This window comes from Ochotona princeps, chromosome 24 (assembly GCF_030435755.1).
Source record: "Ochotona princeps isolate mOchPri1 chromosome 24, mOchPri1.hap1, whole genome shotgun sequence".
NCBI lineage: Eukaryota > Metazoa > Chordata > Mammalia > Lagomorpha > Ochotonidae > Ochotona > Ochotona princeps.
In genome coordinates, this window is record NC_080855.1 from 6,943,716 (window position 1) to 6,970,003 (window position 26,288).

Genomic DNA, 26,288 nt, shown 5'->3' on the forward strand with positions numbered 1-26,288 from the left:
TCGCATCCGCCACATCTCAGCAGGGACCCAGTCGCTGGAGCCGTCAGCCCTGACGCAGGAGGAGCTGGCGCTTCAGGTCGGAGGGTCCACGCCCTTGAGTCTGCGGCCTGCCCCCTCGCAGGTGTGAACAGGAAGAGCAGACATGGGCCGTGAGCACAGCCCCCTGGGTAGGGTCCACAGGCCTGCGAAGGACCTCGCAGACCCCTAGCATGTACCTCACCCAGCCTGCACCCCTGACTCGGGACGGGGCCGAAGCGTGGCCCAGGGCCATGGCTGCACTCCGGGGACTGGCAGGAATAGGTTATGTGGTTTTCTGGTTTCTTCCAAGTCCCGCCCCAAGAGTCTGGCAGGAAGCTGGCCCCAGCCTCTGCCTGCAATATCCAGTCTTGCCGCGTGGCCACCTGCTGTACTGAGCCTGGGCTGGGGAGGTTATTAATTGCAGCTTAATCAGGTAATGCATTAATATTAATCTAATCTTATTAGAGCTGCATTTGAAAATGATGGGATTTGTCATAGCCTCCCTGAGGTGTGGTGATGCGCCTGAGGGCTCCTCCCAGAGCCCCCCTGCTATGCTCTCGGGCTGGGGCCACTCAGCAGAGATGCCAAGGGCTTTTTCTTTTTATTGTGGTACATTTATTGATTTGGAAATCAGGCTTGAGACCTTCTATTTGCTGGTTCACTCCCCAGATGCCCACGGCATCCTGGCTGGACCAGGCCGAGAACAGAAGCCAGGAGCTTCACCTGGGTCTCCCACATGGGTGCAGGGTCCCAGGTGCTGGGACCATTCTCCGCTACTTTCCCAGGCACATTTGCAGGAAGCTAGGTGGGAAGTGGAACCACTGGGGCCAGGGTCAGTGTGGGATGGAAAGTGGAGCCCTGCTGGCACTGCAGGATGGCAGTTTAACCCGCAGGGTCACAGCACCAGCCCTGCTGAGCGACTTTTTCTACCTGGTCCCTGGGCTTCTACTCCAGACCAACCTGGAGTCTCCTCTTGGACTGTGCTGGCCTTGGAAGCCACCTCAGCAAGCCCAGGTTTGCAGCAGGCAGAATAGCTGCTCCCCCAGGCCTACCTCCCACTGTAGAGAACTGTCTGTGTGCGTGGTACATGCTGTGATCAGTTCTGGGCTCCGGGCAGGGCTAGGCTCCGTGCAGGGCTGGGCCTGGGCAGGGCTGGGCCACAGTCAGTTCTGGGCTCTGGGCAGGGCTGGGCCGCATTCGGTGCTGGGCTCCGTGCAGGGCTGGGCCTGGGCAGGGGTGGGCCGCAGTCAGTGCTGGGCTGTGGACAGGGCTGAGCATGGGCAGGGCTGGGCTCCGGGCAGGGCTGGGCCATGGGGGAAATGACAGTGCAGCTCAGAAGGGCCCAGCTGCAGGCAGGGGCCCAGCCGGGAAGGGAGGCTGAGACGTGTGGGTCACTGCGTGTGTCCCCTGAGAGCAGGGAAGAGCTGTGTGGTGAGAGCCAAGCAGACCAGATGCCCACATACAGGCCCAGGTAGACAAGCGCACCAGGAATGTGCCATGGGGGCGCACGGTGTTGTCAGACACTGAGAACACAGGTGGGCTTTGGTGGGACACTGGCGTCTTCAGAGGAATGCCGGGGTGGCTGGGCCAGCGTGCAGGACACTGCCACACCACCCTGCCGGGCGGCCGTCCACATCATCTGTGGCTTTGTCCTTGTGCTGGAGACACAGCGTATGTCTCCACAGCACTCTGCTCACCTGCCACCCCTGTGCCCCCCGTATCCGCTCAGGTGGTGGGCAGCATCGAGTCTGAAGCCGGTTTTCCTGTGCAGCTCGTCCTGGCAGACCCCTCGGCGGTGGGCGTCCACTTTCAGCCGCAGGGCTTTGCTCGTGTTCTCCGCCAGGCACGTGGAGCTCACACGGTGTGAGAGGCAGCCACGGCCCCTTGCCTTTTGTTTGCCATGTGGACGTCCAGTGGTTCGCTCACTGTTGAGGGGACTGCTCCCTCTGATTTCCCACCATGGTCTCACGTACCCTGACCACGCACAGTGGGGCTGTCCTGCTGGTCCAGGTGTCCACTGTTGCGGCCCACCACGCTGCCCCCGTAAGGCTCTGCAGTGAGTCAGTGTGCCGCACGGCTCCTCCAACTTCACGCTGCCCTTTCAAAGTTGTCTTGGCCCCTCTGTCTCTGATATGCTGCGCTGAGGCTGCCGAATCCCGCTGAGCTTTCCCTGGAATTCCGCTAAGTCCGAGATCAGTCTGAGCAGAACTCCTGTCTTCATCGGCCCCGAGCCCAGCCTGCCTCTGCACGCTCCCAGCTTCCCTTGGGATTCTTTCTTTAGCATTGTTCAAGTTTTGGCGTATGCACCTGCTGCGCATTTTATTGTAAATACACCAGGTTCGTTGGGCTTCTGAGTTTTTGGAGGTGCAAATTGGGGGCGGGGGCTGTTCAGTTTTCGCTTGCCGATCTCGGGGGTAGGACAGTGGGTTTCTGCATCAGCTTTGAGCTCCCTCGACTTCCCAGGCAGACCTGTTATGTGTCTTCTAGTTCTTGGCAGCCCGGTGACTTGTTCTGCTGGACTCTGTGGCCACGTCTCTCGTTTCCAGGTGCTGAGGCTGGTGTGGGACAAGTGTGGGCCGGGCCTCCCCAGGCTGTTGGCAGTGAGAACAGCAGTGCCCTGTCCTTGGGTCGTAACATGGCACTGGGATCCGAGACGCAGCCTCCTTGGCAGGCTTTGGTCTGCTCCCTTCCTCAGGCTGCTGGGGTGGCAGACAATTCCTGGGGATGTTTCCAGTCCTGACCCAGCCCTGTGTCCGTGGGCCGAGTCGTCTGGTGTGGTATATCACTGTGCTAGCACTCCCGCCGCTGCCTCCCCCTGGTCGGCCTGATTCCCTGTCCTTGTGGGGAGGGACGGCACAGGGCACTGCAGGGCACTGCAGGGCATGCGTGGACTAGAACTTGCCGGGGCCGGCGTCTGGGGCCCAAGCCTGTTTGCGGCCGGTCCCGGGAGTTACAGGGGGGCGCTCACACCCTTCTTCTTGGATTTTTGGTAGACTGTGGCACTTGCCAAACTTGTGTGCCGCCCCCCCGCCTACAGGTCCTGCTCTCACGCTCCTGCAAGTGTCTGGGCAGGGTTGGCTGTTCGTCGGCGCGTCAGCTGTGCCTGGGTGTTCTGTTGTGCTACAGCCCCAAAACCGTATCTGTGGTTTCGTTGATTATTTCCTACTCTTTTCAGCTTGATTTCAGCTTAATTTCTGTTCTGTTTCATTCTGCTCTTCCTTCCCTGGTTTCTAAAGGTAGAAAATTAGGTTGCAGATTGGAGATGTTTCTGGTTTTCTGATGTGAGCAGTTTGTGCTGTACGTTTTCCTCTGCACGTTGATTTAGCTGTGTGTCACAAACATGGAGCTCTTCTCTCCTCATTGTGTGCAGTTCAGAATATCTTTTAAAGATTTATTTTTGTTTGAAAAGCAGATTTTACAGAGAGAAGGAGAGATAAAGATCTTCCATATGCTGGCTCATTCCCCAAATAGCCGCAATCAGAGCTGAGCTGATTGGAAGCTGGGAGCCAGGAGCTCAGCTCCTCCTCACCTCCCACGGCCAGGCCTTGCTCCATTCTTGGCTGCTTTCCCACACTGTAAGCAGGGAGCTGGATGGGAAGTGGAGCAGCGCATGGAATCCTGACACTTACAGAGGATTAGCCAGTTGAGCCATTACACAGACCCCAAGATTTTTTCAAACTGCATTTAAGGTGGTCTGTTTGGATGTAGCATCTGTCATCTGGACTTTGAACGTGGTCATGGTGTGAATGTGGGTCTGTGGTCAGTGGTGTGAACGTGGGTCTGTGGTCAGTGGTGTGTGGGTCTGTGGTCAGTGGTGTGAACGTGGGTCTGTGGTCAGTGGTGTGTGGGTCTGTGGTCAGTGGTTTGAACGTGGGTCTGTGGTCAGTGGTTTGAACGTGGGTCTGTGGTCAGTGGTGTGTGGGTCTGTGGTCAGTGGTTTGAACGTGGGTCTGTGGTCAGTGGTGTGAACGTGGGTCTGTGGTCAGTGGTGTGTGGGTCTGTGGTCAGTGGTTTGAACGTGGGTCTGTGGTCAGTGGTGTGAACGTGGGTCTGTGGTCAGTGGTGTGAACGTGGGTCTGTGGTCAGTGGTGTGAACGTGGGTCTGTGGTCAGTGGTGTGAATGTGGGTCTGTGGTCAGTGGTGTGAATGTGGTCAGTGGTTTGAATATGGTCTGTGGTCAGTGGTTTGATTGGGCTTGTGGTCTGTGGTTTGAATGTGATCTGTGCTGTGTGTGCATCCCCCCCAAACTCGGCTTCTGGTGGGCATGTGGGGGAAAGGGTCCGGCCGTCCTGCAGAGCCCTCATGGCTGTCATGGGAAGGACTTTGACGACTTCCAGTCTCTGCCCCTCTGTCCACAGTGAGATGACACAGCGTAAGAACCTGCCTTCCGTCCCAGGAGCTGCGGGCCAGTAGACTGTCCCCTGCGGGTAACCAGGGCAGGGCCTGAGCTGCAGCAGCAAGGAGCCCGGACATCCTCTGTGATCCATGCCTTCTAAGAAGTGTGTCTTTAGTTTTCTTTCAAGTTTTCTGTTCAGAGAGAGATCTTCACCCACTGGTTCACTCCCTGAATGCCCACAGCAGCAGCTGGGAGTGGGCCAGGCCTCTCCATGGGTGGCAAGGAGCCACGTATCAGAAGTGTATGTTAGCAGGGGTAGGGCCCGGTGCCGAGCCCCAAGCGTCCCCTTTGGCCCCAGTCCACCCTTGTGGTGGGTCTTATCTGTCCTGCCTGCTTTCCGACAATGTGGACAACTTTCATTGCTCTGTGTGAGCGTTCTGTAGCGATCTTCCAGGGATTGCTGTTAGCATGCCGTGTGCTCCACAGTGTGCCCCCCACCCCGCCGCCATGGCACGTGGCTGCACGTGGCGTGTTGAGACCCCCTGCGGTGTGCCCCCCACCCCACCACCATGGCACGTGGCTGCACGTGGCGTGTTGAGACCCCCTGCAGTGTCTGCCCCCTTGTCCCTGCTAGACCTGCATCCGCCTCTCACTCCAGAACCCCTCTCCCTTCTGTGGCATTGCTGGGGGGAGCCTGTGGCCACCATTCCCTAGTTCTCAGGCCTGAGACTGTCCATCCTGACCTGGGCTTCCCTCTGGCTGCATCCCACGCTCCTCGGGTGAGCTGCAGTGGGGCCGGGAGTGGGGAGCAACCAAGGCCACGCTGTGTACACCCTGCCGTGGGGAGTGACCAAGGCCACGCCGTGTACACCCTGCCGTGGGGAACGACCAAGGCCACGCCGTGTACACCCTGCCGTGGGGAGCGACCAAGGCCACGCCGTGTACACCCTGCCGTGGGGAGCGACCAAGGCCACGCCGTGTACACCCTGCCGTGGGGAGCGACCAAGGCCGTGTACACCCTGCCGTGGGGAGCGACCAAGGCCACGCACACCCTGCCGTGGGGAGCGACCAAGGCCGTGTACACCCTGCCGTGGGGAGCGACCAAGGCCATGTACACCCTGCCGTGGGGAGCGACCAAGGCCACGCCGTGCACACTCTGCCCAGCAGGTTTCAGCCACGGGGCCCTGCGTGCTGTGCCTTCTCCCAGCCGGCTGACCCAGGCTCTCTGCCTGTGAGATCTGTTCCCCATGTCAGATGGTGAGGGCCACACGAGCAGCCGGGGGTGACTGGCATTGCAGAGCCTGATGGCTCATCCCTGGCTTTGGGACAGTGAGACTTGGGCTTGCCTTACCAACCCTGTCTGAGTGTCTGGGCCATGTCCATGTCCTTGTAGGGTTCTGGCAGTGCCCAAGGAGGAGCCCGAGGGCTGTTCTCTGAGACTCGGGAGTTTTTGTGGGTGTTACCAAAAGTGCTCAGGGCGTATGAGGGTTGGTGTTTGACCTTTTGGGGATGATTCTGAAACTGGTTATGAGGTGCAGTGGGAGCCAGCAGAGGTGTGGGGCACAGGCTGGCACATCCCCTGCCCACTGCTCAGCAGCAGTGGACACTGGGCACTGTGGGTTACAGACAGCCTGGGATGGCTCTTGGCTAGGTGGTGGATGGGGCCGGGCTGTGGGATGGGATACGGGGACAGCCCCACATCTGTTCACGTATGCCGTGGTAAGCAGCAGGTCCCCACACCCCTACCCCAGGAGTCCTAGGTGGAGCTCTGAGCAGCTGGCTCTGACATGGCCATCCCCAGCTGGTGCAAGTCTGTACAGAACGAGCTGGCATGGCAGACAGGAGCTCTGGATCTCTGCCCCTCCTTCAAAGTCTCCCAGTCCCACCCTGAGGGCACTGGGCTCCCAGTGAGGGCAGCTGTCCCCACAGTCCTGCCTGGCCCGGACAGGACCACATGCTCCACCCACAGCCGCTGGCAGTGCTCATGGGCCTTGTCTTCACAGGGAATCGCAGCTGCGTGGTCGCACCATCTGTGGCCACACTGTGTGCTGACCACTGGCTGGTGGGTCTGCATGGTACCACTGTAAGCAGTGCAATACGGGCCTCCGTGGGCTGCATGTACAGCTGGGAGGGTGTGGGCTTCCACACCCACCTGCCCGCACTCCCCATGACTGATGGCCGGGAAACATGTTCCCATCTCTTCCACAAAATGTCTCCCTAAATCTCTGCCTGCTGTTTAATTGAGCTGTTTGTCTTGTAATCATTTTCGAAGTGCTCACTTTGGATAAGCAACATTGTTAATGTTGCTGAGGTCTGATCCATCCATCTTCCGCATATGGCTGTTCCTCCGTCCTTCCCCCACATGGTGGTCCCTAGTGTTCTTTCCAGAAGCTTCTCTGTCTCCATCATGGTACTTATTGCAGAGTGCCTGGGGCCATGCAGTCCCATGGCATCGATCCCTCTGAGTGTCCCCACCGTCCAGGAGCACTGCCTGGGGGTACTGTCTCCAGCCCTGCTGGTCTGTCAGCTGCCTCCCTCCCACACGGTGCTGCCTTCTCATTGGGCCTCGCCTCTGGACAGTGACTGCCCCGGCTTCCCTTGGTACCATGGGGTGGGCACGTTCCTGCCCGCCTCAGGCCCTCCATGCGTGCCCTTCCCGCTGTGCAGCTGCCCATCCCTGCTGCGGCCGCTTCGCTCGCTGGCTTCCCTCTGGCCCATTGGCAGTCCCTGCTCAGCAAGCTGCATCCGGCTCCGTGTCCCCTGCTCCGCGTCCCCTGCTCCGCGTCCCCTGCTCCACGTCCCCTGCTCCGCGTCCCCTGCTCCGCGTCCCCTGCTCCACGTCCTCTGCTTTGTTCTTTTCCTTGAGCGCACTTCTGCCCGTCTCACTGACCGTCCATGTCCCCTGATGGGAGTGCAACTTCCATGGACACAGGAGTTCCTCCACTTGTCCTCAATGGTCCTCAGGGCCAGGGATTCCCTGCCCGGAACCTAGGCTGTCCAGGCCTTCTCTAGCAGCCTGGGGGCTCCTCTGCCACCTCCTTCCAGAGCCTTCTCTCCAGCAGCCCCTCGCTCCTCACTCTGCTGCTGTCTGAGCCCCGGTGACGCTGCTGCCAGCACCAGCAGGTTTTAATAAACTGAGAGATTTACAGCCCTCATCCTGCTGGGAGCGGACAGATCGACTCGGTGACTCGGTCTGAGAGATGAGCTTGCTCAAGCCTGCCTGCCCCCACCAGGGAGGTGTGCACAGGTCCGTGGCGCACAGGCTCATGGAGGACCTCTGGCCAGCGGGCTGCCCTGGTCCACTCTGCAGGCTGTCTTCCTGGAAGGCAGCTTCTGGGACCGTGTCTCCATGGCTGTGCTGCCTGCCTCAGCTGACTGATAGGAGGTGTATGTGTCCGTGAGTCCCAGGGGTTCCGAGCTGTCTGTGGGCAACACTGACTTTGGGAACTGTCCCTCCTGAAGCTGGGGACATTGCTGACCCTCTGCTGTCCCTAGAGGCTGAGGAGTGAGCCTTGGATGCCCAGCTGCTAGGAGCGCTGTCTCCACCCTGCAGCTGGGCAAGGGAGGCCAGGGGGCCAGACCAAGGGCTCTACTGGGATCCCCAGACCCCTCTGTTAATCTGGCCCTAGAATGAGCACCCCGCACATAGAACTGCCGTCGTCGTAGGGCCACCCTGAGCAGGCCCAGAGCAGGAGGGGTCACACCTGAGTGCCCAGTGCAAAGCCCTGGCTGTGTGCGTGCCTGCGAGTGCCCGCCACAAGGGTGGCCCAGCAGCTGAGGCGCCCAGATGCCACAGGGCCCTTGCCTGCCTCACTGCTGCTGGTACCCCTTGTGCATTTTTCCCACCCCAGCATGCTGGGCCGTCACCACTGGTCCCTGTTTGCCCCTTCAGACTCAGGACAGAGAAGGTCATGTGAGGTCAGGTACCTGGGCTTGTTCCAGTGAGCCATGCGGGGAGAACACACGGCACCAGCCCACGTGGTCACGGCACCAGCCCACAGCTGGCCAGCCTGATTCCCGTCTGTTCAGGGGTGGGATCCTCTTGTGGTGCCCTTGATGCCCACAACTCCTTGGAACGGAGAGCCAGGACCCACCTATGCCTGCACCTGCTCTCCCTCCTAACGCCCAGTGCCCAGGGCCCATGCCAGCCCAGCTCCCACCAGGGAGGCACAGACCCGCACCAGCAGTCCCCGAGGGAGGCGTGTGGGGTTTGCTGTGCTGAGAGCTCCAAGTTCACACCAGGCCTTAGCAGCCAGCACACTCAGCAGGAGTGCACCCGTGTCCAGGGAGGAGCCGGAGCTGGTTTTGTGGGGTACTGCCCCCTCCCCCAGGGTAGGCCTGCTGCCCCTCCCCTCTGGGTGCCCTCCCAGCCGCCAGCACTCTGCTGTGGGGGTGGGGGAAGGAGCCGGTGCAAGGCTAGCAGCGCCCGCCTGTCAGCTGTAATTGCTGGTGTCTGTGCAGGGTGACAGGCTGCTTGCTGGAGTGAACCGTTAATCACACAGAGACGCCCTGTTGGAGACCACGCGGCCGCCTCCCTCATCTGCATCTGATTCCAGAGCAGGGGTCTGTCTCTAGGTTCCGGCCCAGCAGGGGGACCCGGGCTCGCAGCACCTCTGGGCCTGGCAGAGTTGACACTGCCACAGGGCCCCTGCTGCTGGGAGGGGGTGCCCCGTCCACCTGTCGCTGAGCTGCCCCCCACCTTGCAAAGGCTGTCCACCCTCCCAGCCCTGCACAGGGAGGCTTTGAAGGCACCCCAGCCCCTGCAGGCTCACTTAGGTCTCGCTGCCCAGCGCCTTGGGGTGTCCACTGGAGTTAATGTTTGAGATGGGCAATGCTACTGGCTCCTTTGGGGCCAGACTCAGCCTCCCTGTTGGCTGTGTCCTAGAGGGCCGCTACACACCGAGCCAGCCTGCGGGGCGACTCCCTGTGCCCCTGGCTGGCCGTGGCTACAGTGTCAGTCCCACAGTCACTAATAAAGCTGTGTGAATATTTGATGGCCAATTATTAAATATTTTAAAATGTAAAACTGGAGTAGTTTAGAAGTTTGCAAGAGATAAATAATTCAGCCCCTGGAAACCTGTGCCCACCAGCCCGACTCTCATGCAGGGCCCTCAAGGGCCAGGCCACCCTGCGGCCTGCCGGGAGTTCCCCACCCCTCATGTCCAAAGCCTGACTAAGGCCGTTGCACCAGCTCACCCTGATGTGGAGAGCTGCACTCCTGCTCTGTGTTGGTGCTACCCTGAGGACTGGGCCAGCCCTGGTGGGAAGAGCTCAGACAAGGGAGTGGACTTGCCAGCCCGCCAGGTGTCGTGACAACGACAACGAAGACAGAGGGTCGTTCACACCCTCATTTGGGTGTCGGGCTGCAGACGGAGTCCGCAGGACACTGTTCCCACACCTGAGTGACGCCTGAGTTCCCTTCTCTGGTTTTCTTGGGCCTCGGAAACCCCAGCACTGCTCAAGCAGGTTTTACCACCTGTCACGAACAAAAGTGCTCTGTCCAGCCATCCAGAGTCCCCCATGGGACACTTCTGAAGCCCCCTCAGCTCCTGGGTGGTAGCTGCAGAAGCCTGGGCTGGGCCTGGGATGGCACAACACAAGCCCCAGGCCCTGGTCCTGGGCACCAGGCGGCTCCGGCAGCTCGTCCCTGCATGCTCTGCGGCTTGGGCCATCTCCTCCTCAGAGCAGGTTACATTTCTGCTGGGGGCACAGGAACCACGCTGGAGGGGCATCGCTGGGCTTAGGAGAGTGGTCCCTGCAGTCTGCCCTTCTGCGGCTGGCTCTGGACCCTCGACCAAGGGGCACTGCCTGGAACCCCATGCTGCGGGGGCGGCTCTTGTTCTACCAGGGGCTATGTTGGCCGAGGCAAATAGGTAACCCCCGACAAGGACTCGGGCAGCAGCCAGAGAGTTGCTAGGCCTTGGTGGAACACGCTGGGCCCAGGCCCTCCACTCCAGACCCAGCTTACTGGCACTTCCACTGCCAGCTGGGCAAATCCAGCCCTCCAGACCAGCCCCTGGCAGTGACAGTGAGGACTGGCCATGGTCGTTCCAACAGCCGGGAAGCCCAGGTCACGGGAGCGACCCGAGCTCCTGGCTCCCCCAGGAGCCACCGGGCACGGTTCACTTTGTGTTTTCAGGGTCCTGGCTCGGACAACCCAGAGGTTGGGGGTTCGTGGGGACTACACAGGGGCCCTGCCTGGAGCTGACCCTCCCTGCATCCGTTGCAGAGCTGCGGAAGCAGGTGGAGAGCGCCCAGCTGAAGAATCAGCGGCTCAAGGAAGTCTTCCAGACCAAGATCCAGGAATTCCGTAAAGCCTGCTACACGCTCACCGGCTACCAGATTGACATAACCACTGAGAACCAATACCGGCTCACCTCCCAGTACGCCGAGCACAAGGCAGACTGCCTCATCTTCAAGGTAAGCCTCTGCGGCCGCCAGCAACACTAACAGGGTCCTGGGGCTAAGCCGGGCACCTCCAGAGCAGCCAGGCTGGGGCCAGCGAGGCCGGTGGAGACAAAGCAAGGGAAGCAGCAGCACTCGCACGTTGGCTAGAGAAACTCACACTGCCAGAGGAGAGGGCATCTCGGGAGGGTCCAGGGCACAGTGCAGGTCTGTGAGGGGCATCCAGGATTCCCCATGGGGGTGGGGGTCATCGCAGTGTGGTTGTGCACGTGTTGGGCCTGAGGGCTCCTCCAGGCTTCTGGCTGGGACAGTCGGGCCCCGAGTCCTCCAGATGGACAGCACGCGGGGACTGGGTGTGATGAAGGGCAGTCCCGCACAGCTGCAGATCTGGAAGAGTGTCCCTCACTGTTCACATCACGTTGGTACCCAGACACAGAGGCAGTGCCTGGTCCCAGGTGGCATGTGCTTCAGGCAGGAATGAGCAGGTTGCACGTGCCAGTCTCCCTCATCATCTCTTGATGTGACTGTTGGGAGACCTGTCCTGGTGGGGCCCGTGTGTCCCTGTGGGCCCCCCAAGGCTCCACCCTGCCCAGTGTCGGCACCCCACAGCCCCAGCCGCACCTCTGGGCTGACATTGCCTGGTGTGTCCACTGGTTCCATCCAACCACACTTTCCCCGCCTGCTTCCCGAGTGAACGAGCTGTCAGCAATGCACTTTGCTTGGTATAATCCAGTCTCCTGCTGAACAGTCCGGGGCCGCTCTGGGTGTCAGATGCACCCTAGGGATGCTGTGGGTTTCATTAGATGCAGCCTTGTCAAGGACGCTGCTGGACGCGGGGCAACGGAGGTCTTCTCTGGGCTCTCATGTGGCCTCTGGACACCATGGCCTGCCCTGAAGCTTTGTGGACTGTTGGCAATGCGAGGAACCTTGAACGAAGGCCCTTTGCCCACAGCTCTGGCTCCACCAGGCAGCACATCCGGCCAACCCCATAGGTCCTCCAAGGCCCGTCCGAGGGCACCCTGTGTTGCCTGTGAAGCCAGCCGCACCCACCCTGCTGTCCACCCTGCTGATGGCCTATGCTGCTCAGCGCCAGCCACCCGTACCACACCCTCCACTCACTGCTCCGTCACCCTGAGGGACTGGGAAGACAGTTTGGGGCTGTCCAGCTTGGTGACTCCGTCATTACTGCTGCCCACTTTGTCCTGTCTGGAACTCTAAGCTCAGCAATAGAGGCCCTCGTCAGCCGGCTCGGGGCCTGGCTCTTGGACCGAGGCCTGCAGGACGGATGGCCAGACAGGCGCCCAGCTGGGGGCAAGCCCGTGCAGGGAGCACCACTGCGGGGCCCCACTCGGGGCCGCACACCCGGACAGCGCCACGGCAGCCTCTGGAAGTAGAGCCTCTCAGGCCCTTGCATTGATATCATTTTCCCAAATGACTTTGCAGGCCAGGAGCAAGTGAAAGCAGAGTTAGAAATAGCTGTACCGTTTCCAGTTGAGCGGGCTCTGCCATTCGTGGCGCGTCCTGCCTCACTCGGCTCGGGAGTGAGCACAGCTCCTAGCCCAGCCCAGAGCCTATCTGCTACCGCGTGGGCGCTGCTCGGCTGCCCTGGGGCTGCCGTGTGGGGACAGAGAGAACTGTCAGCTCCTGCAGCCCCAGCAGGGCCTGACATCCCTCCCGAGGAAGGCAGACCTCATGGCCGTCAGCCTTTCCTGGCCTGCCGTGCACGGACCTGGTTGGCCTGGGTCTCTGTGAGCGCCATTTCTCCCATGGTTCCTGCTCTGTGGGCCCAGGCAGGGACACGCTCACCAGCAGGTGCAGGAACTACGAGAGACTGAGGGCCAGGCCGAGAAACATGGCAGATTCACCTGACTCAACCCCTCTCCTCCCGGCCTGGGCCTGATGATGGACCCAGGCTCTGGGGTCGGCCAAGCTGGTGTGGGTCCCGCCCAGCTGCTGGCCACAGGACCGTTGGTGTTGAGCTGAGTTTCCGACATCTGCTTCCGGGGATCCCCTGGGTGTGTCAGGGCTGGTGGTGACCGTGCCCGAAGCCGAGCCCTGTCTCAGCACAGTGAGGCTCCGGGGCCAGGACAGGCTGGGTGTGGGGTGAGACACGCCACTGTGCCTGCTAAGCCTTGCATGCTCTCAGACAGTGGGCGAAGGCTGCAGCTGGACCTGGCTCACAGAGGGCAACTAACTGAAACGGTGGTCACCCTTTTCGGGGGGTTGCACAAAGGTCTTGGGAACACGAGACCAACTCAGTCTGACCCTCCCCAGGAGCCAGCTGGGGCTCTGGGCAGCCCCCTGCCTGGCCCTGCTGCCCTTCACTCCAGGAGCTGATCACTCTGGCCAGCGCTGAGATGCCCCTGTGCCTGTCCCACTGGCCATTGTCACTGGGAGGTGGCATTGCTGTTGGCGCATCAAGAGTACAGCTGGGGCGGGGGCGTGCCAGCTCACAGACAGCACATCCTGGGGTGGGAGGAGCAGGAATGTAGCGGCGTTGGCCTCCGCCACACGTGCTGCCTGCCTCCCTTTCCTCTGTGTGGGATGGGCTTGGTTCTGTTTCTGTGGGTCCAGGTGGACCCTGTGCTGTGCAGCCTGAGTGCAGGTGGCCCAGGGACAGAGCCCAGTGGTGGGTCAGAGGTCTGCCCTGGCAGCAGGAGGCCCACCCCGCTGGGTTCTGTCCAGCTCAGCCCCTTGTGGGAGGGACCCACCTGCTGTGAGCACCTGAAGGGGCAGACCGCCCCAGGAAGGTGGTGGCCTCTGCAGGGATCAGGTCCACAGGGGGCCTGCAGAGGGGGTGTGGCCTCAGCTCAGGGAGGCCCAGGCCGGGTCCTGGGCCAGCCACCCCCGGGCCCAGAAGTGAACTCTGCCCTCAGGGTGTTCCAGGCCAAGAGCAGGTTGTGATCAGCAGGTTATGTAGGGACAGCCCACAGGACAAGCACAGGGACAAGGATACAGGAGTCATCAACCTGGGGCGTGGGCCCCCCGGCACAAGGCGAGGGTCTCCTTCCCTCGGCGCCACCTCCCCGCTGGTGCTGTGCTGCGGGAGCCTGGCTGCGAAGCTGTTGGCTCCCTGTCTGCCAGCACAGACCCAGCCTGGAGTAGCTGGGCCAGGTGTGTGGCACTGTGGGGTTGCCATGGCAGCAGCTGTTTGCCAGAGCTGGACAGAGCTGGGCAGGTGAAGGGGACAGAGCTGGGGAGACTCAAGCTGGCAGGGGTGTGTGTACCCCCCCACCATGGGACCCCTCAAGCAGCTCCCGTGCCATGGACCCACCCAGAGCCCACCCTTCTAGGCCTGACCCTGGATGGCCCTCACCTTTCCTTGTCTCTGTCACTCAAAGCCTGGGTAAGCCCCCCTACCTCTCTGCCAGAGTCAGAAAGGAGGGGTTAGTTCAAGATAGAGGGGCCAAGGAAGGTAGGCTGTGGCCACCTGCGGGCAGAGGCAGCCTTGGCTGAGCTCAAGGAGGGGAAAGGTCCCTGAAGTTGATCTCTCAGAGAAATTTTATCCACACACCGGGGTGTTTGTGTCAGGGGAGGGGCAAGCTGGAGCCTGGACCACATCTCAGGCCACAGCCATAGGGTCCCTCCTCTCCCCGTCCCACCCGCCCTAGCTGTGAAGGTGTGGACGCCAGGGGAGGTCGCACCACACACAGGTGTGTCTTTCAGCTAACCAAGTGGTGCACACAGAGGGAGGGCTCACACTGCACTTTCTCCAGGGCATGGAGAATGTCCAGCCAGTCAGGTGACCTGTGAACATGGAGCGCAGCCTGGATTTGGGGCCAGGATTGGAGCCCCTGGGCTTTAGTCTGGGCCGTATGGTTGCTGCAGGGCTGCGGGTCAGGGAGCCGTCCCTGCTGAAGGTGTGTGAGGCTGCGGGTAAGGGAGCCATCCCTGCTAAAGGTGCGGTCAGGGCTGCGGGTCAGGGAGCCGTCCCTGCCGAAGGTGCGGTCAGGGCTGCGGGTCAGGGAGCAGTCCCTGCCGAAGGTGCGGTCAGGGCTGCCAGCACTGGTGGATGGGCGCTCAGGATGAGCTGCTGCTGCTCAGAGAGACCATTAGCTGGAGGCGGAGGCCCCTGGGTCTCCGTTCACACACACAGCCCCCGTTCCTGGGTACACAAGGATCGATCACAGGCTGCCTGGGTGGTTGGGGACAAGTCAGCTGTGACCCCGTGAGGGTCAGCTGGAGTGCAGCCCGCTCACTGCCCTGCACAGCCACTTCCTGTTCTCAGCTGTCCCCTCGTGTGTTAGGCCTGGCTGGGGAAGGACAAGGGCCCTGCTGGGAGGTAGGTAAATGGCAGAGTCCTCAGCAGCCCCTGGGGGCAGATCCCTCCCCCCCTCATCTTCCCCCTGCCCTCCACACAAGGCCCCCCGGCCATTGAGCCTCTTGGTGACAGCTGGGGTGGAGGGCGTAGCTCATCCCTGCATCCGGGTCCCAGCAAGCCCTGCAGTAACCCCGGGCCCCTGACAGCTGCCGCCTCTCTAGCAGGCCTGCAGTTGGTGTCTCTCCTGAGTACCCCACTAGGATTTGGGGGAGTGGGGGGCGGGGTTGGGATGAAGGTGAGTGCCACTGTGGCTGCAGGGCCTGGCTGGGAAGAGGGCGGCTGGGGGTGCTCCCTCTGGGTGGGAAGTGTCCCCCTAAAACGTCTGAAGGAGCTCACCAAGGGGGAGGCTTCTGGCCCAGCATTTTCCTTGAGGAAGCTTTTGAAATTAAGGATTTGGGGTCTTTAGGGAGGCATGCCACACATCGTCTTGTCAGTTTGGGTCGCTTGTGCACCGCGTTGTCGGTAGGATGGTGGTGCTGTGCCCACTCGGGTGTCTGTCAGCTCCTCCCCTCCCACTTGGAGTGGTGCTCTGGCCCTGGCGTCAGGGTGACGCCTTAGGTCATCACTTGCTTCGACTGGAATGCCTCGCGTTGCTCACACTCCTTTGTGTGGTTTCCCTCTTGTGCAGCTCCGCGTGCTGCCGCTGTCCTCGGGGCCCCTTTGCTCCGCACTGAGAGGGGTGGGCTGGCACCGGGGTTCAGGCCCGCACGGCCTCGCGTCCGCACACTGTGCATTGCTGGCAGGTGAAAATTGAAGTCCGTGTCAGCGCGGTGAGCTTGCGCCCTGGGTCTCTCGGGCCGGCCGTGGCGTCTCTGGGTGAACGCGGCTGCGACTGTCTGGGCCCACGCTGCTCTCAGGAGGGTCGCGCCAGCTCGCGCGGGCTGGCACTGCTGCGCTCACACCCGTGTCCCGCCTGTGTGATGTTGAGTAAGCGGGGCTTCAGTTGAAGCTTGCCTTCTGAAAAAATAACCTTTTATTTGAAAGGGAGTGTTAGAGAAGAGAGACAGAAAGGCCTTCTGTCCACTGCCCACTCTCCAAATGGCCACAATGGCCAAAGCTGGGAGCTTGTTCCAGCTGTCCCGTGTGGTGCAGGCCAGCACTTGAGCCATTGGCCACTGCTCTCCCAGGCGCGGTAGCAGGGAGCCGGGTGGGAAGGAGAAGAGCTCCCATCTGGGGTACTGCTGCCGCAGGCAGAGCTTTGAACTGGCATGCCACCACCCTGCCCACTCCCCCTGGCTTGCCTTCTGCTCTGGAATCATTGCCCCTGCCGCCTGTTTCACGGAGTGCGGGAGCTGGGGCTTGAGCCTGCTCCTCTGGTGCTGGGCTTCGTCCACACCTGCTCGTGCCTCTCGTCCCCACTGCGCCCAGCAGATGTGGGCGCCACTGCTGCTCCGGGCCGGCAGTCTGTCCCCCTGCTGCCGGAGGAATCAGGGTGAGGACACAGGGCCCTGGAGGCCTGCCTCCTGGCCCCTCCAGTCCTGACCACCTGTGCCATCTGTCGGGACCGCAGTGCCCCCTCAGCCAGTGACACCTGGCTCCCCACCCGGTGCAGGAGTGTGTGGCTCACTTGCCTCCCAGTTGAGAGCTTCACCTTCTGCGGGCATCGCCCAGGGTGTGCAAGCTCCATCACTGTGGTGTGGCTGAAGGGCAAATTGCAGCTACTGATGCCTGCAGCTGGGGGGCCGGCACGGGCGGTGTCTGGGTCAGTGTGTGGCCCAGCATGTACATGGGGCTCCTGGCCATGCTGCATTCATAGGCTCAGCTCGGGTGTGTGTGCCGCTAGGAGACACTCCACACTCCACCCCTCCTGGTTTCACCCGGCCGCCATAGCCGCATCCCTGGAGCCCTCCATGTCAGGGCTCCCAGCCCTTGATTACAGCAAAGACGCGGGACATAGGGACCCTCTCTTGTCTGTAGCGTCCCTCCAGACAAGCCCCGACCCTGCGTGGGCTGGGGCTCTGAGCCCCACATCAGGCGTGTGCAAAGCCGTGCTCCCAACTCACACACTTGCTGCAGCGCCTGTGTAGGCGGGGGACAGGCAGGATGTGGGGGCAGGAGACTTGTTACAGAGCAGCCCTGGGCATAGCTGTCGGAAAACAGAGGCCAGGGGCGCCCAGCAGCACACGCGGAGGCAGGAGCCCAGGGGCCTTGCGGCACAAGTCACTTAGAATCAGATGACTCACGCCACAGTCAAGTGAGGTGCCCACGTGTGGGAGCACAGCCCAGCAGCCTGCACCGTGGGTCCCGTGGACACAGCAGTGAGCATGCTGTGCTGTGGACAGGGCAGCAAGTGGCAGGACAGAGCCCTGGCTGCCCGCCTGCGTGGTGGGATGTGGAGAGCGGGGGAGGAGCTGTGAGGAAGTGTTCTAATTATGTGATTCTTATCTGGGCAGCCTCTTAAATACTTTGTAATCTGTTTCTAATAAGCCATTCATAGAGCTGGGCTAATGTCTGCCGCTGATAGCGCCTGGGCAAGGGCGCCCTCCGCCTCCCCTGTGGCGCCGGGCGGTTGGGCTGGAGCCACGGGGAGCATTTCCCACAGGACCTTGCTGAAGTGGACAGGGGGTGGGGCACAGGGCCTGCATACCCAGTATGCTCGAGCCTGTCCCAGACATGAGGCTGCTGGAGACCCCAGGAGGAAGGGGTGCACTGGCCACTGTCCCCACCAAGGTCACACGTGCTTTCTATGTCCCTGGACCCATCTGTGCACCTCCCGTCCTGACCCCACCCTGGCCACTGGGGCTCCAAGAGCTCCTGTGACCCAGCTGTGACCATCACACGATGGGTAGGACCAGGTCCTGTGTGTGTTCGGGGGTACACCGGAAGCCCCTGGCCAGCTCCCGGTCCCAGCTAGGCCTCTGCATGAACGTGGGGGAGGGGTACCTGCTGGCAGGGGCCTCGCATGGCCCGCCTCTGGGGCTGCGCCTCCCCGGCCTCCCGGGCGCCAGCTTCACTGTGCAAGCTTAATTACTTCACATCAAAGTTTGTGGAAGGGGCTCCCCAGGGAGCCGGTGCAGGCGGGCTCCATGTGAGCTCATGGTTTTCACACTGCAGGTTCCTGCCTGGGGAGCAGTGCCTCTTTCCACAGTCCCCGTGTGCGCCACTCTGTAAGGATGTTAGAGCGGCTTGGGCCGAGGGGCCCGTGCGGAAGGTGGGAGGGGCTTTGTTGCAGACCCCCCGCACAGCACTGAAAACACTGCTTCGTCCTGCCCCTAAGAGAGGCCCACCTAGTACAGAGGGGTCTGCCCTGGGCCTGGTGACCACACGCAGCAACAAGACAGCCAGCTCTGCCGCCGGCCAGCTGCACCTCTGCTGGTCTACAATGGGCTCTCTGTGGGCCTTCCACTGGTCGTAACAAGCTTCCCAGCTCCCTCCCTCTCTCCCTCTTGGACCCAAATGGCCAGGCCAAGTACTCACCCCTGCCTGTGGCAGGGGCAAGCAGGGCTAGCCTCCTCACACCGTCCTGCAATCTGAAGGACCTCCAGGCTGGTCCTGAGCTCCCCTGTCCTCACAGGTGTCCTGGAGAGAGAGCCTGCCCTCTTGCTCCTGCAGGTGCTCCAGCGAGGGCCAGGCTGGGTCTGCCAGCGCCCAGCCTCCTCCAGCGGGCCACAGGCCCAAAGTTGCCGTGGGCCAGCCAACAGGCTAGTGCTGTTGGATTTTGTCTCGTGCAGTTCTGCTTCTAGCCAGCGATGTTTGTTTTCCTCTCACAGAGGTGACATGATGCCTACCATGGCCCTGGCTTATCTCTGGAATGAGGGTGGATAAAGTGACTGCATTAGCACAGCAGGACAGGAAGTACTCAGCCCCGTGCCCAGGCAGCCCCAACCTCTCTGCATGGGCACCGCCCGGGCAGCCTGATCCCCTCTGCATGGGCACCGCCCGGGCAGCCCTGACCCCTCTGCATGGGCACCGCCCGGGCAGCCTGACCCCTCGCGTGGACACTGCAGGCTTTGTTAATCCTACCACGCAGTTGGGATTGGGTGCTCAGAAGGACAGTGGAACCCAGCCTACCCTCAGCTTCCTCCTAAAAGACCACTGGCCCGAGCATGCCCCAGGCAGGTAGAGCCCCAGCAGGGGTCAGCATGGGGTCAGGTGCAGGCTGTGCTGCCTCCTGTTCTGTAGGGAGGGGCACCGGCCACTGCCGTCCCTTGCTGGAGCCCGGTGCTGGGTTCTCACTCCCACCCCGCGGGGCCAGCACTTGAGCCAGGTGCCTCTCTCGGGGCCAGCATCCCCGTCACATCCAGAATTGTTAGGGAAAGGCCTCGGGCTGACCTGCTCCCCATCCCTAGGGTCCTGGCAGAGCCCCCCAACCCTCGACTCAACCCTAGCACCACCCTCACCCCAGCCACTAGCGTCGGGCGCCACAGTGATGGGCCCCAGCCTGGCCCGTGCTAGGAACAGCAAGTTGAAATTCAATTGAATTTCAAATGTTAAACCAACCAATTAAAAAAGCAGTCGCATGAAACCTGTGCTTTTCAGATCCCCACTGTTTACTCTTGTAATTAGTGGGCGCAGAGAGAAGAGCTGGGGCCTTGCCCCGTGGTCGCACCCACCAAGAGGGGTGGGCTGGTGGACTGGCCAGGAAGTAAGTGGGGCTCCCAGGACCTCCATGGCCAGGCTCTGACCCTGGCCGTGCCTTCCATGTGTCCTCTTGCCAGTGCCACAGCTGGCTTGCCCTACTGTTCGTTCCTGGGACAGGAGCACGGGACTGTGGGCTCAGGCCACGCCGGTGCATCTGCCTCGCCATGCAGAAGCCACAGTGGCCGTGGGGCACCCAAGAGGCTTCTGTTCCTCAATGTGAAACACGTGGTGCCCTGGCTGCGGCCGACAGAGCTGCAGTGGGACTGCCCGCCCCGCGCCCTTCCTGGGTAGGGGGCATGAGGACCCAGATTCTCTGCTGGGAGCTGGGCAGGTGTCGGGCTGCCTCACGAGCCCTCCCTGGCCTGGCTGAGAACAGGCTCAGGTCGTGCCCACAGCCCTGCTTAGGGAATGAGCCCCTCTGGCCCCCGCCCTCTGCTCCTGCTGCTCAGGCCGATGTGCCTGGGCATCTAGATGACCAGAAGGAAGCCAAGGGTGAGCTGCTGTGTGTGCCCAGCCTGGGGACACCATGGGGGGATGGGGAGCATGCTCAGGACCCCCGCGAGGTTCTCAGAAGACCCCCATGGCCATTATGGTTTGAGACCTGGGTGCCGTGGGCACGCCGGGCTAGGGGGGTCTGCCCACAGTCCCCAGCAGCAGACAGTTGGCGTTGTCTGCGGCAAGCCGGTTTCCTTCCCTTCACTGGTTGTTGAAAAAACAGACTCGGGAAGGAGGCGCTGAAAGCCTCATCCTGAACTTTTCCTTATTAATGGCGCTTATCTTTGCTTGCACGGTGCTCACCGGTGCAGACGCGGGCGGTGAACGGCGCCGAGACCCACATGATGAATCGTGCACTCAGAGCAGAGGCCGGCCCCGCGCAGGGCGAGCGGTGCCGCCGTGTGTGCAGGGTGCCAGCTCAGTCACCAGCTATCCCAGCGGGGGTGGGGAAGAGGGGGAAGGCGCGGCAGCAGCCCAGAGCCCGAGCTGAGCTGAGGGGGGGCCTGGCCTCCTCTCCCCCCAACCCCCACAGGGCTCTGAGAGCTGCAGTGTGTGAGCAAGCAGCAGAGATCTCTGCTGGTCTCTGCACCCCCATCCCAGCTTCAGTCAGCAGGGCTGTGCGGGGGGGAACACTGCAGCTCATACACCCGACAGCTGCCTGGCCTGAGCACCTGGACCCAGGCTGGGCGGCTAGCTGAGCACGACAGTGTGCTGGGAAACACCCACATAGCATAAAGGGATCTCGCTGGGACCCTGTCCTGGGAGCTGTAGGGAAGGCCTGGTGCTCCCAGCAGATGCCCAGGCAACACAGAGAGTGCTGAGGGACACGATCTGCCCAGCGGTCAGGGAAGGGATGGCCAGCCAGTCTTGTTTCAGAGTGGCATGTGTATGCCCAGGTTCGGAGATAGTAAACATGCCAGCATTACCATGGGTCTTGGGCAGAGGCCCTCTGTGTGAACTCCCAGCGTTCTGCCCACGGTCAGGCAGCAGACAGGAGCAGCTGGCGGGTTGCAGTCTGGGGGCAGCAGACAGGAGCAGCTGGCGGGTTGCAGTCTGGGGGCAGGAGATAGAAGCAGCTGGCGGGTTGCAGTCTGGGGGCAGGAGACAGGAGCGGCTGGCAGGTTGCAGTCTGGGGGCAGCAGACAGGAGCGGCTGGGGGGTTGCAGTCTGGGAGCAGCAGACAGGAGCAGCTGGCGGGTTGCAGTCTGGGGGCAGCAGACAGGAGCGGCTGGCGGGTTGCAGTCTGGGGGCAGGAGACAGGAGCGGCTGGCGGGTTGCAGTCTGGGGGCAGCAGACAGGAGCGGCTGGCGGGTTGCAGTCTGGGGGCAGCAGACAGGAGCGGCTGGCGGGTTGCAGTCTGGGGGCAGGAGACAGGAGCGGCTAGCAGGTTGCAGTCTGGGGGCAGCAGACAGGAGCGGCTGGTGGGTTGCAGTCTGGGGGCAGGAGACAGGAGCAGCTGGCGGGTTGCAGTCTGGGGGCAGGAGACAGGAGCGGCTGGCGGGTTGCAGTGTCGGCACAGGAAGCCGAGATCAGCAACTTGGGGAGTGCCCAGCCTCCCTGAGTTGGCAGCAAGGAGACTATGTCCACAAGAGGACGCTCAGGGAGGCCCAGCGACCTTGACCTGCCAGCCGTGAGGACGCTGTGGGTTTGAGATGGGGGACAGGAAGGCAGTTGGGATGACTCCTCGGTCTCAGGGGCTGCCTGTTGTCCACAAGCCAGGTGCCCCAGTCCTGACCTGGGCACAGCCTACACTGCGGTGTTGGCAAAGAAGCCAGGTCTAGAGCCTAACGGTTGCCAAATGTGCCTATCAGGTCTGGCCTGGGCCTCACAGCTGTCCCACCTGCCTTTCCTATGTCTGCCGTGTGGACGAGTGCCCTGCCTGTCTTGCAGGAACTCCCAGGCTCACAGCTGGGGCAGTCAGTCCGGAGGCTCATATGTGCCTCACTCACACAAGACTGGACCTGAAGCTGCTGCAGTCTGGGGGCCCTGCGGTGCTCAGGAGGGGGTGTGCAGCTAGAGCACCCTGGGCAGAACATTCTCCCCACCGCTGCACGAGGGGACAGTGGAAAGACACCCGTCTGAGGAGGTGCCCCTCCCCAGACACCACATCTGCTGACACCGTGCTCTTGGCCCTGGCTGCAGTTGCGAGGCAGCAGCCGGGGCCAAGCTGCCTGGCTCCCAGCATCCTTTGCCCCGCAGCGCGCTTAGCCACAACCTCTGCTTCTCTGAGCAGGACTCAGACCTCTGGGCCAGCCTCCTGACCATGGCCAGGTGGGGACGCACTGAGCTGCTGGCTGGGCCGAGAGTGACAGCCAGCAGCAGGTGAGCCATTTGTTAACCTGCCACACTCCCAGAGGATGGACTGCACGGCCAGCTCTGGGCACAGCTCTTTGGCAGAGTCCACCTGTTCGCTGTGACCAGGGAGGAGGCCAGCTTTTGTCTGCACTTGGCCTTGGAAGGAACCGGGGCTGTGGCAAGAGGGTACAGGTCTCAGGGCAGAAGCCGGGACAGGCAGTGGGGCGCTGGGTGGGCACCGAGCCCAGTGCGCATGAGAGCTTGTGCACCATGCAGGAAACATGGCAAGCACGTGATTGTCATACCCTGCCCTGCTGCCCCAGTGCCGCACCAGCACCGGGCATGTGTGTGTGTACTGCCCCCAGACCTCTCTGTCTTCTCCCGAGGCATTGTGTCCAGTTCCCATGTTGTGAGTGAACTCCCTTGCGGGAAAGGGCTGGTCTGTTTGTGGCCAGGAGTCCGCACTCACATGCCATCCAGGCTCTGGGTTCTTGGGGCTGCCCTGGCCGCCCTTCCCTCTCTAGCCCAGCCTCCTATGTACTGGTGGCTGGTCCCTGCTGCGGAGCCTGCTGCGGCCGGGCCTGAATGCTCCGTGTGCCACTGCGTCAGAGAGGGACCAACATGGCTTTCTCCCTGCTGCGTCACAGGTCCACCTGCAGCCTTGCCGGGCCAGGCCGTGTTCCCCGAGAGCATGTGGGGAAGGGGCAGGGCATCCTGGGCCGCGTGCAGCACAGTGCCGTGGTGAGCTGCCGGCGCCATCCATCACAGAGCCTTTATTAGATTTCCCCTTTGCTTCCAAATGCTCCTTGCAAACAAATACCGGGGGCTGTTGGACTTCACGGCACTCTGTTTAATTAACTTTTAAATCACATGATGTCACCAAGGCGTATCACGTGTTGGCTCCCTGGACCAGCTGCACCCCTCTGTGTGCCTGCCCAGGGAACCAAGGCATGTGGATATGGACCCTGAGGAGCCGCCTCCAGCGCAGAGCCCGAGTGTTCTGCCCTGCCCGGGCCACCTGACGCTTTCATCTCTGCCCAGACCTGACCCTAGAGGGAGGCCCAAAGAGCAACTCAGAGGGTGGCGGGTCCCTGTGCACACCGCGCCTGCCTGGCCTTGGTGGGGGCAGCCCCAGCACCCTCCCAGGACGCCTGCATGCTCACTTGGGCACCAGGAAGGCCAACCTCTCTGGGTGCCCTCTGGCTCCGTCCAGCTGCCCCTGTTCCTCCCGTCTCCTCTGCCTACGCATAGGTTCAGCCCTCACCTCTGAAGCCACTGGCCTGGAGCACCCTGTGCGGGGTGGGAACGTGGCTGGGAAGCAGACCTTGGCAGGTGGAGGTGGCCCCTGTGCTATCCCCAGCCAGCTGCCACAATAGGGCCAGCAGTGTGTGGCTTGGGTCCGCTGCGCCTTGTATCCCACGTCACGGACAAGTGGGCCTGGTCCAGGCAGGGCAGGCTGTGGGGCATCACGTGCCCCTGTTGTCGCTGCCCACAGGCAGGGGCAGGGTGGCTGGCACAGACGAGCTGTTCTGTGTGTTGTCTGGGGCCCTGTTCAGGTGGGTCTGTGTCTGCCCTTGCAGCTCTGGGCAGTCTTCCCAGAAGTCATGCAGGCCTGGGGTGAGGCTGCGCAGGGCTGGCGCTCGGGGCAGTGTGGCCCCCGAGCACCTCGCCTCCCTGGAGCCCAGGCAGCCCTGTAGGGAGGAGGCACGCTCGACGGAGCCTCAGTTAGACTGGGTGGATTTGCCCAGGAGAGCTCAGGCCAGGCCCGCGTGGGGCCTGCTGGGCCGCCCCACTGCTGCCTGCCTGCAGCCTGAGAGGAGCCCTGAGGGATGAGCACCGTGTGGAGAGTTCCGGAAATTGGATTCTCCCCCTTGCGTTTCCTGCGTCCGTTAGACAATTAATGGCTGCTTTCCTCAGTGGAGTGGGCTGCTCCCTGTAGCCAGCCCCACTTGTGCCGGTCTGGGCTCATGGTTTTCAGTGAGCCCTTTGATTTGTGCCATGATGCCCACCACCCACCATCCTGCCAGCTGCAGGGCTGTCTTGGCAGAGCCCTGCCCCACATATGGCAGGCCCTAGTTGTAAGATGTTCAGCCAACAGCTGGGACCATGCTGCGTGGGCCTGGGACGCCTCCAGCCGGGCCATGGCTGTTTGCCCCCACAGTGCACCGCTTTCCAGCCCCTCCCTGGCTGTGCTGGGGGCCATGACAGGAATGGGTGACGTCCAGGAGGAGGAGCAGGGTGGGGATTGTACCTCTCCTGCCAGGCTGCTCAGGGGACCCACGTCTGTAGGGGGTGTCTGTCTGGCCTGGGACTGCCCACAGACACCTGTCTCACGACTCTCTTACTGCAGATCCTGACCTGGCCTTCTGCATTCTCCCACAGGAGCCCACAGCCAGTTCAGAATCAGAGCACTTGGGCTCGGCCCTTTGGCACCAGCTGAACCAGAGCAAGTGGGAAAATACGTCCCCAACCTCGCCAGGCCCCACTGGGCAGGTGTCACGGCCAGCTCCTAGGCAGCTGCGGCCAAGGGCAGTGGTTCCTCGTTCACACGCTGCAGTGCAGGTGCAACAGCAGAAACCAGAAGGGACCAAGTGACCTGGACAGGGCCCATGGGTGCAGACATGGGTCACTCTGGGCCCATCCGAAGGAGGGAGCTGCCTGGGCTACCAAGGAGCGTACCAGGTGCTTGTCTAGTAGTCTTGGCGGAACCTTGGGGTGGCATGTGAGAGGTGGGGACGGGGGACCTCAGGGAGAGCAGTGGGGGATACATGGGGAACAGGGTTCCCATCCCCGTGGGGCTCACCACGTCCCCCTGGGTCATGACCCCCCAGGCAGGCTCCAAGGCCCCTGCAGGCACTGTCCTGGTGTGCCACCCTGCAGCAGTACTGCTGCCCACCCCTGCCCGTCTGCTGAGGCCTGAATGGGAGCAGTGCTTGCTAACGGGAAGGACCTGAGCTGGGAGAGACCCCGTGATCCAGAGACAGGCTGGAAGTCGCACTTTTGTCCTAGCCCTGCCCAGAATGACTCAGGCAGCCGCTGGGCGGAGGGGGCAGGGCTGTGCTGCCTGCTTCAGCGCTGAGGAGCTGGCCTTCCTGTGTGGACGAATGTGGTCAGTGCAGTGCAGGGCTGTCCGCCGGGGCGCACGGCTGAAGCAGGACAGGCTGCTGAGCTGGGAACTGCCGCCTGTACTGATGAGTATTTGCTGCAAAGAAACAAGACTTCCTTCAGCTCCTGCTTTGTGGGCCACCCAGAGGAGGGTGCACACACAGCAAGTCCTTCCTGGGCTCCGTCGCATGGGTCACCTTCTCTTTCAGCTGGTTCCTATGGACACAGTGTATTCCTGCTCCCGGGGCCATCTCGGGGCTAGACTCTAGACAAGATTCCCTATTGCACACTAGAGATGCTTTAGCTCAGATGTCACTTGGGGCCTCCTCGGCTCAGGGCCTCTGGAGCCTTCTGCATGAAGCAGACCCTGTCCCGTGCCCTGATAGTGAGCTGGGACCCCTTCCTGTCCTGTGTCCTGATGGCGTGCAGAGACCCTGTCCCGTGCCCTGCTGGTGTGCTGGGACCCTGTCCCGTGCCCTGATGGCATGCTGGGACCCTGTCCCGTGTCCTGGTGACGTGCAGAGACCCTGTCCCGTGCCCTGCTGGCGTGCTGGGACCCTGTCCCGTGTCCTGATGGCGTGCTGGGACCCTGTCCCGTGCCCTGCTGGCGTGCTGGGACCCTATCCCGTGCCCTGATGGCGTGCTGGGACCCTGTCCCGTGTCCTGGTGGCGTGCTGGGCCCCTGTCCCGTGCCCTGCTGGCGTGCTGGGCCCCTGTCCCGTGCCCTGCTGG

The 26,288-nt window shown here is 62.2% G+C and overlaps 1 protein-coding gene across 1 annotated transcript in view; it reads left to right on the forward strand.

Moving 5' to 3' along the window:
• MAD1L1 (mitotic arrest deficient 1 like 1) overlaps nt 1-26,288 on the forward strand; it is a 181,974-nt gene that overhangs the window by 141,511 nt on the left and 14,175 nt on the right. The window contains exon 9 of the mRNA XM_058681237.1: nt 10,584-10,774. Within this exon, the coding sequence (XP_058537220.1) occupies nt 10,584-10,774 (191 nt within the window). The remainder of the gene's footprint in view (nt 1-10,583; nt 10,775-26,288) is intronic.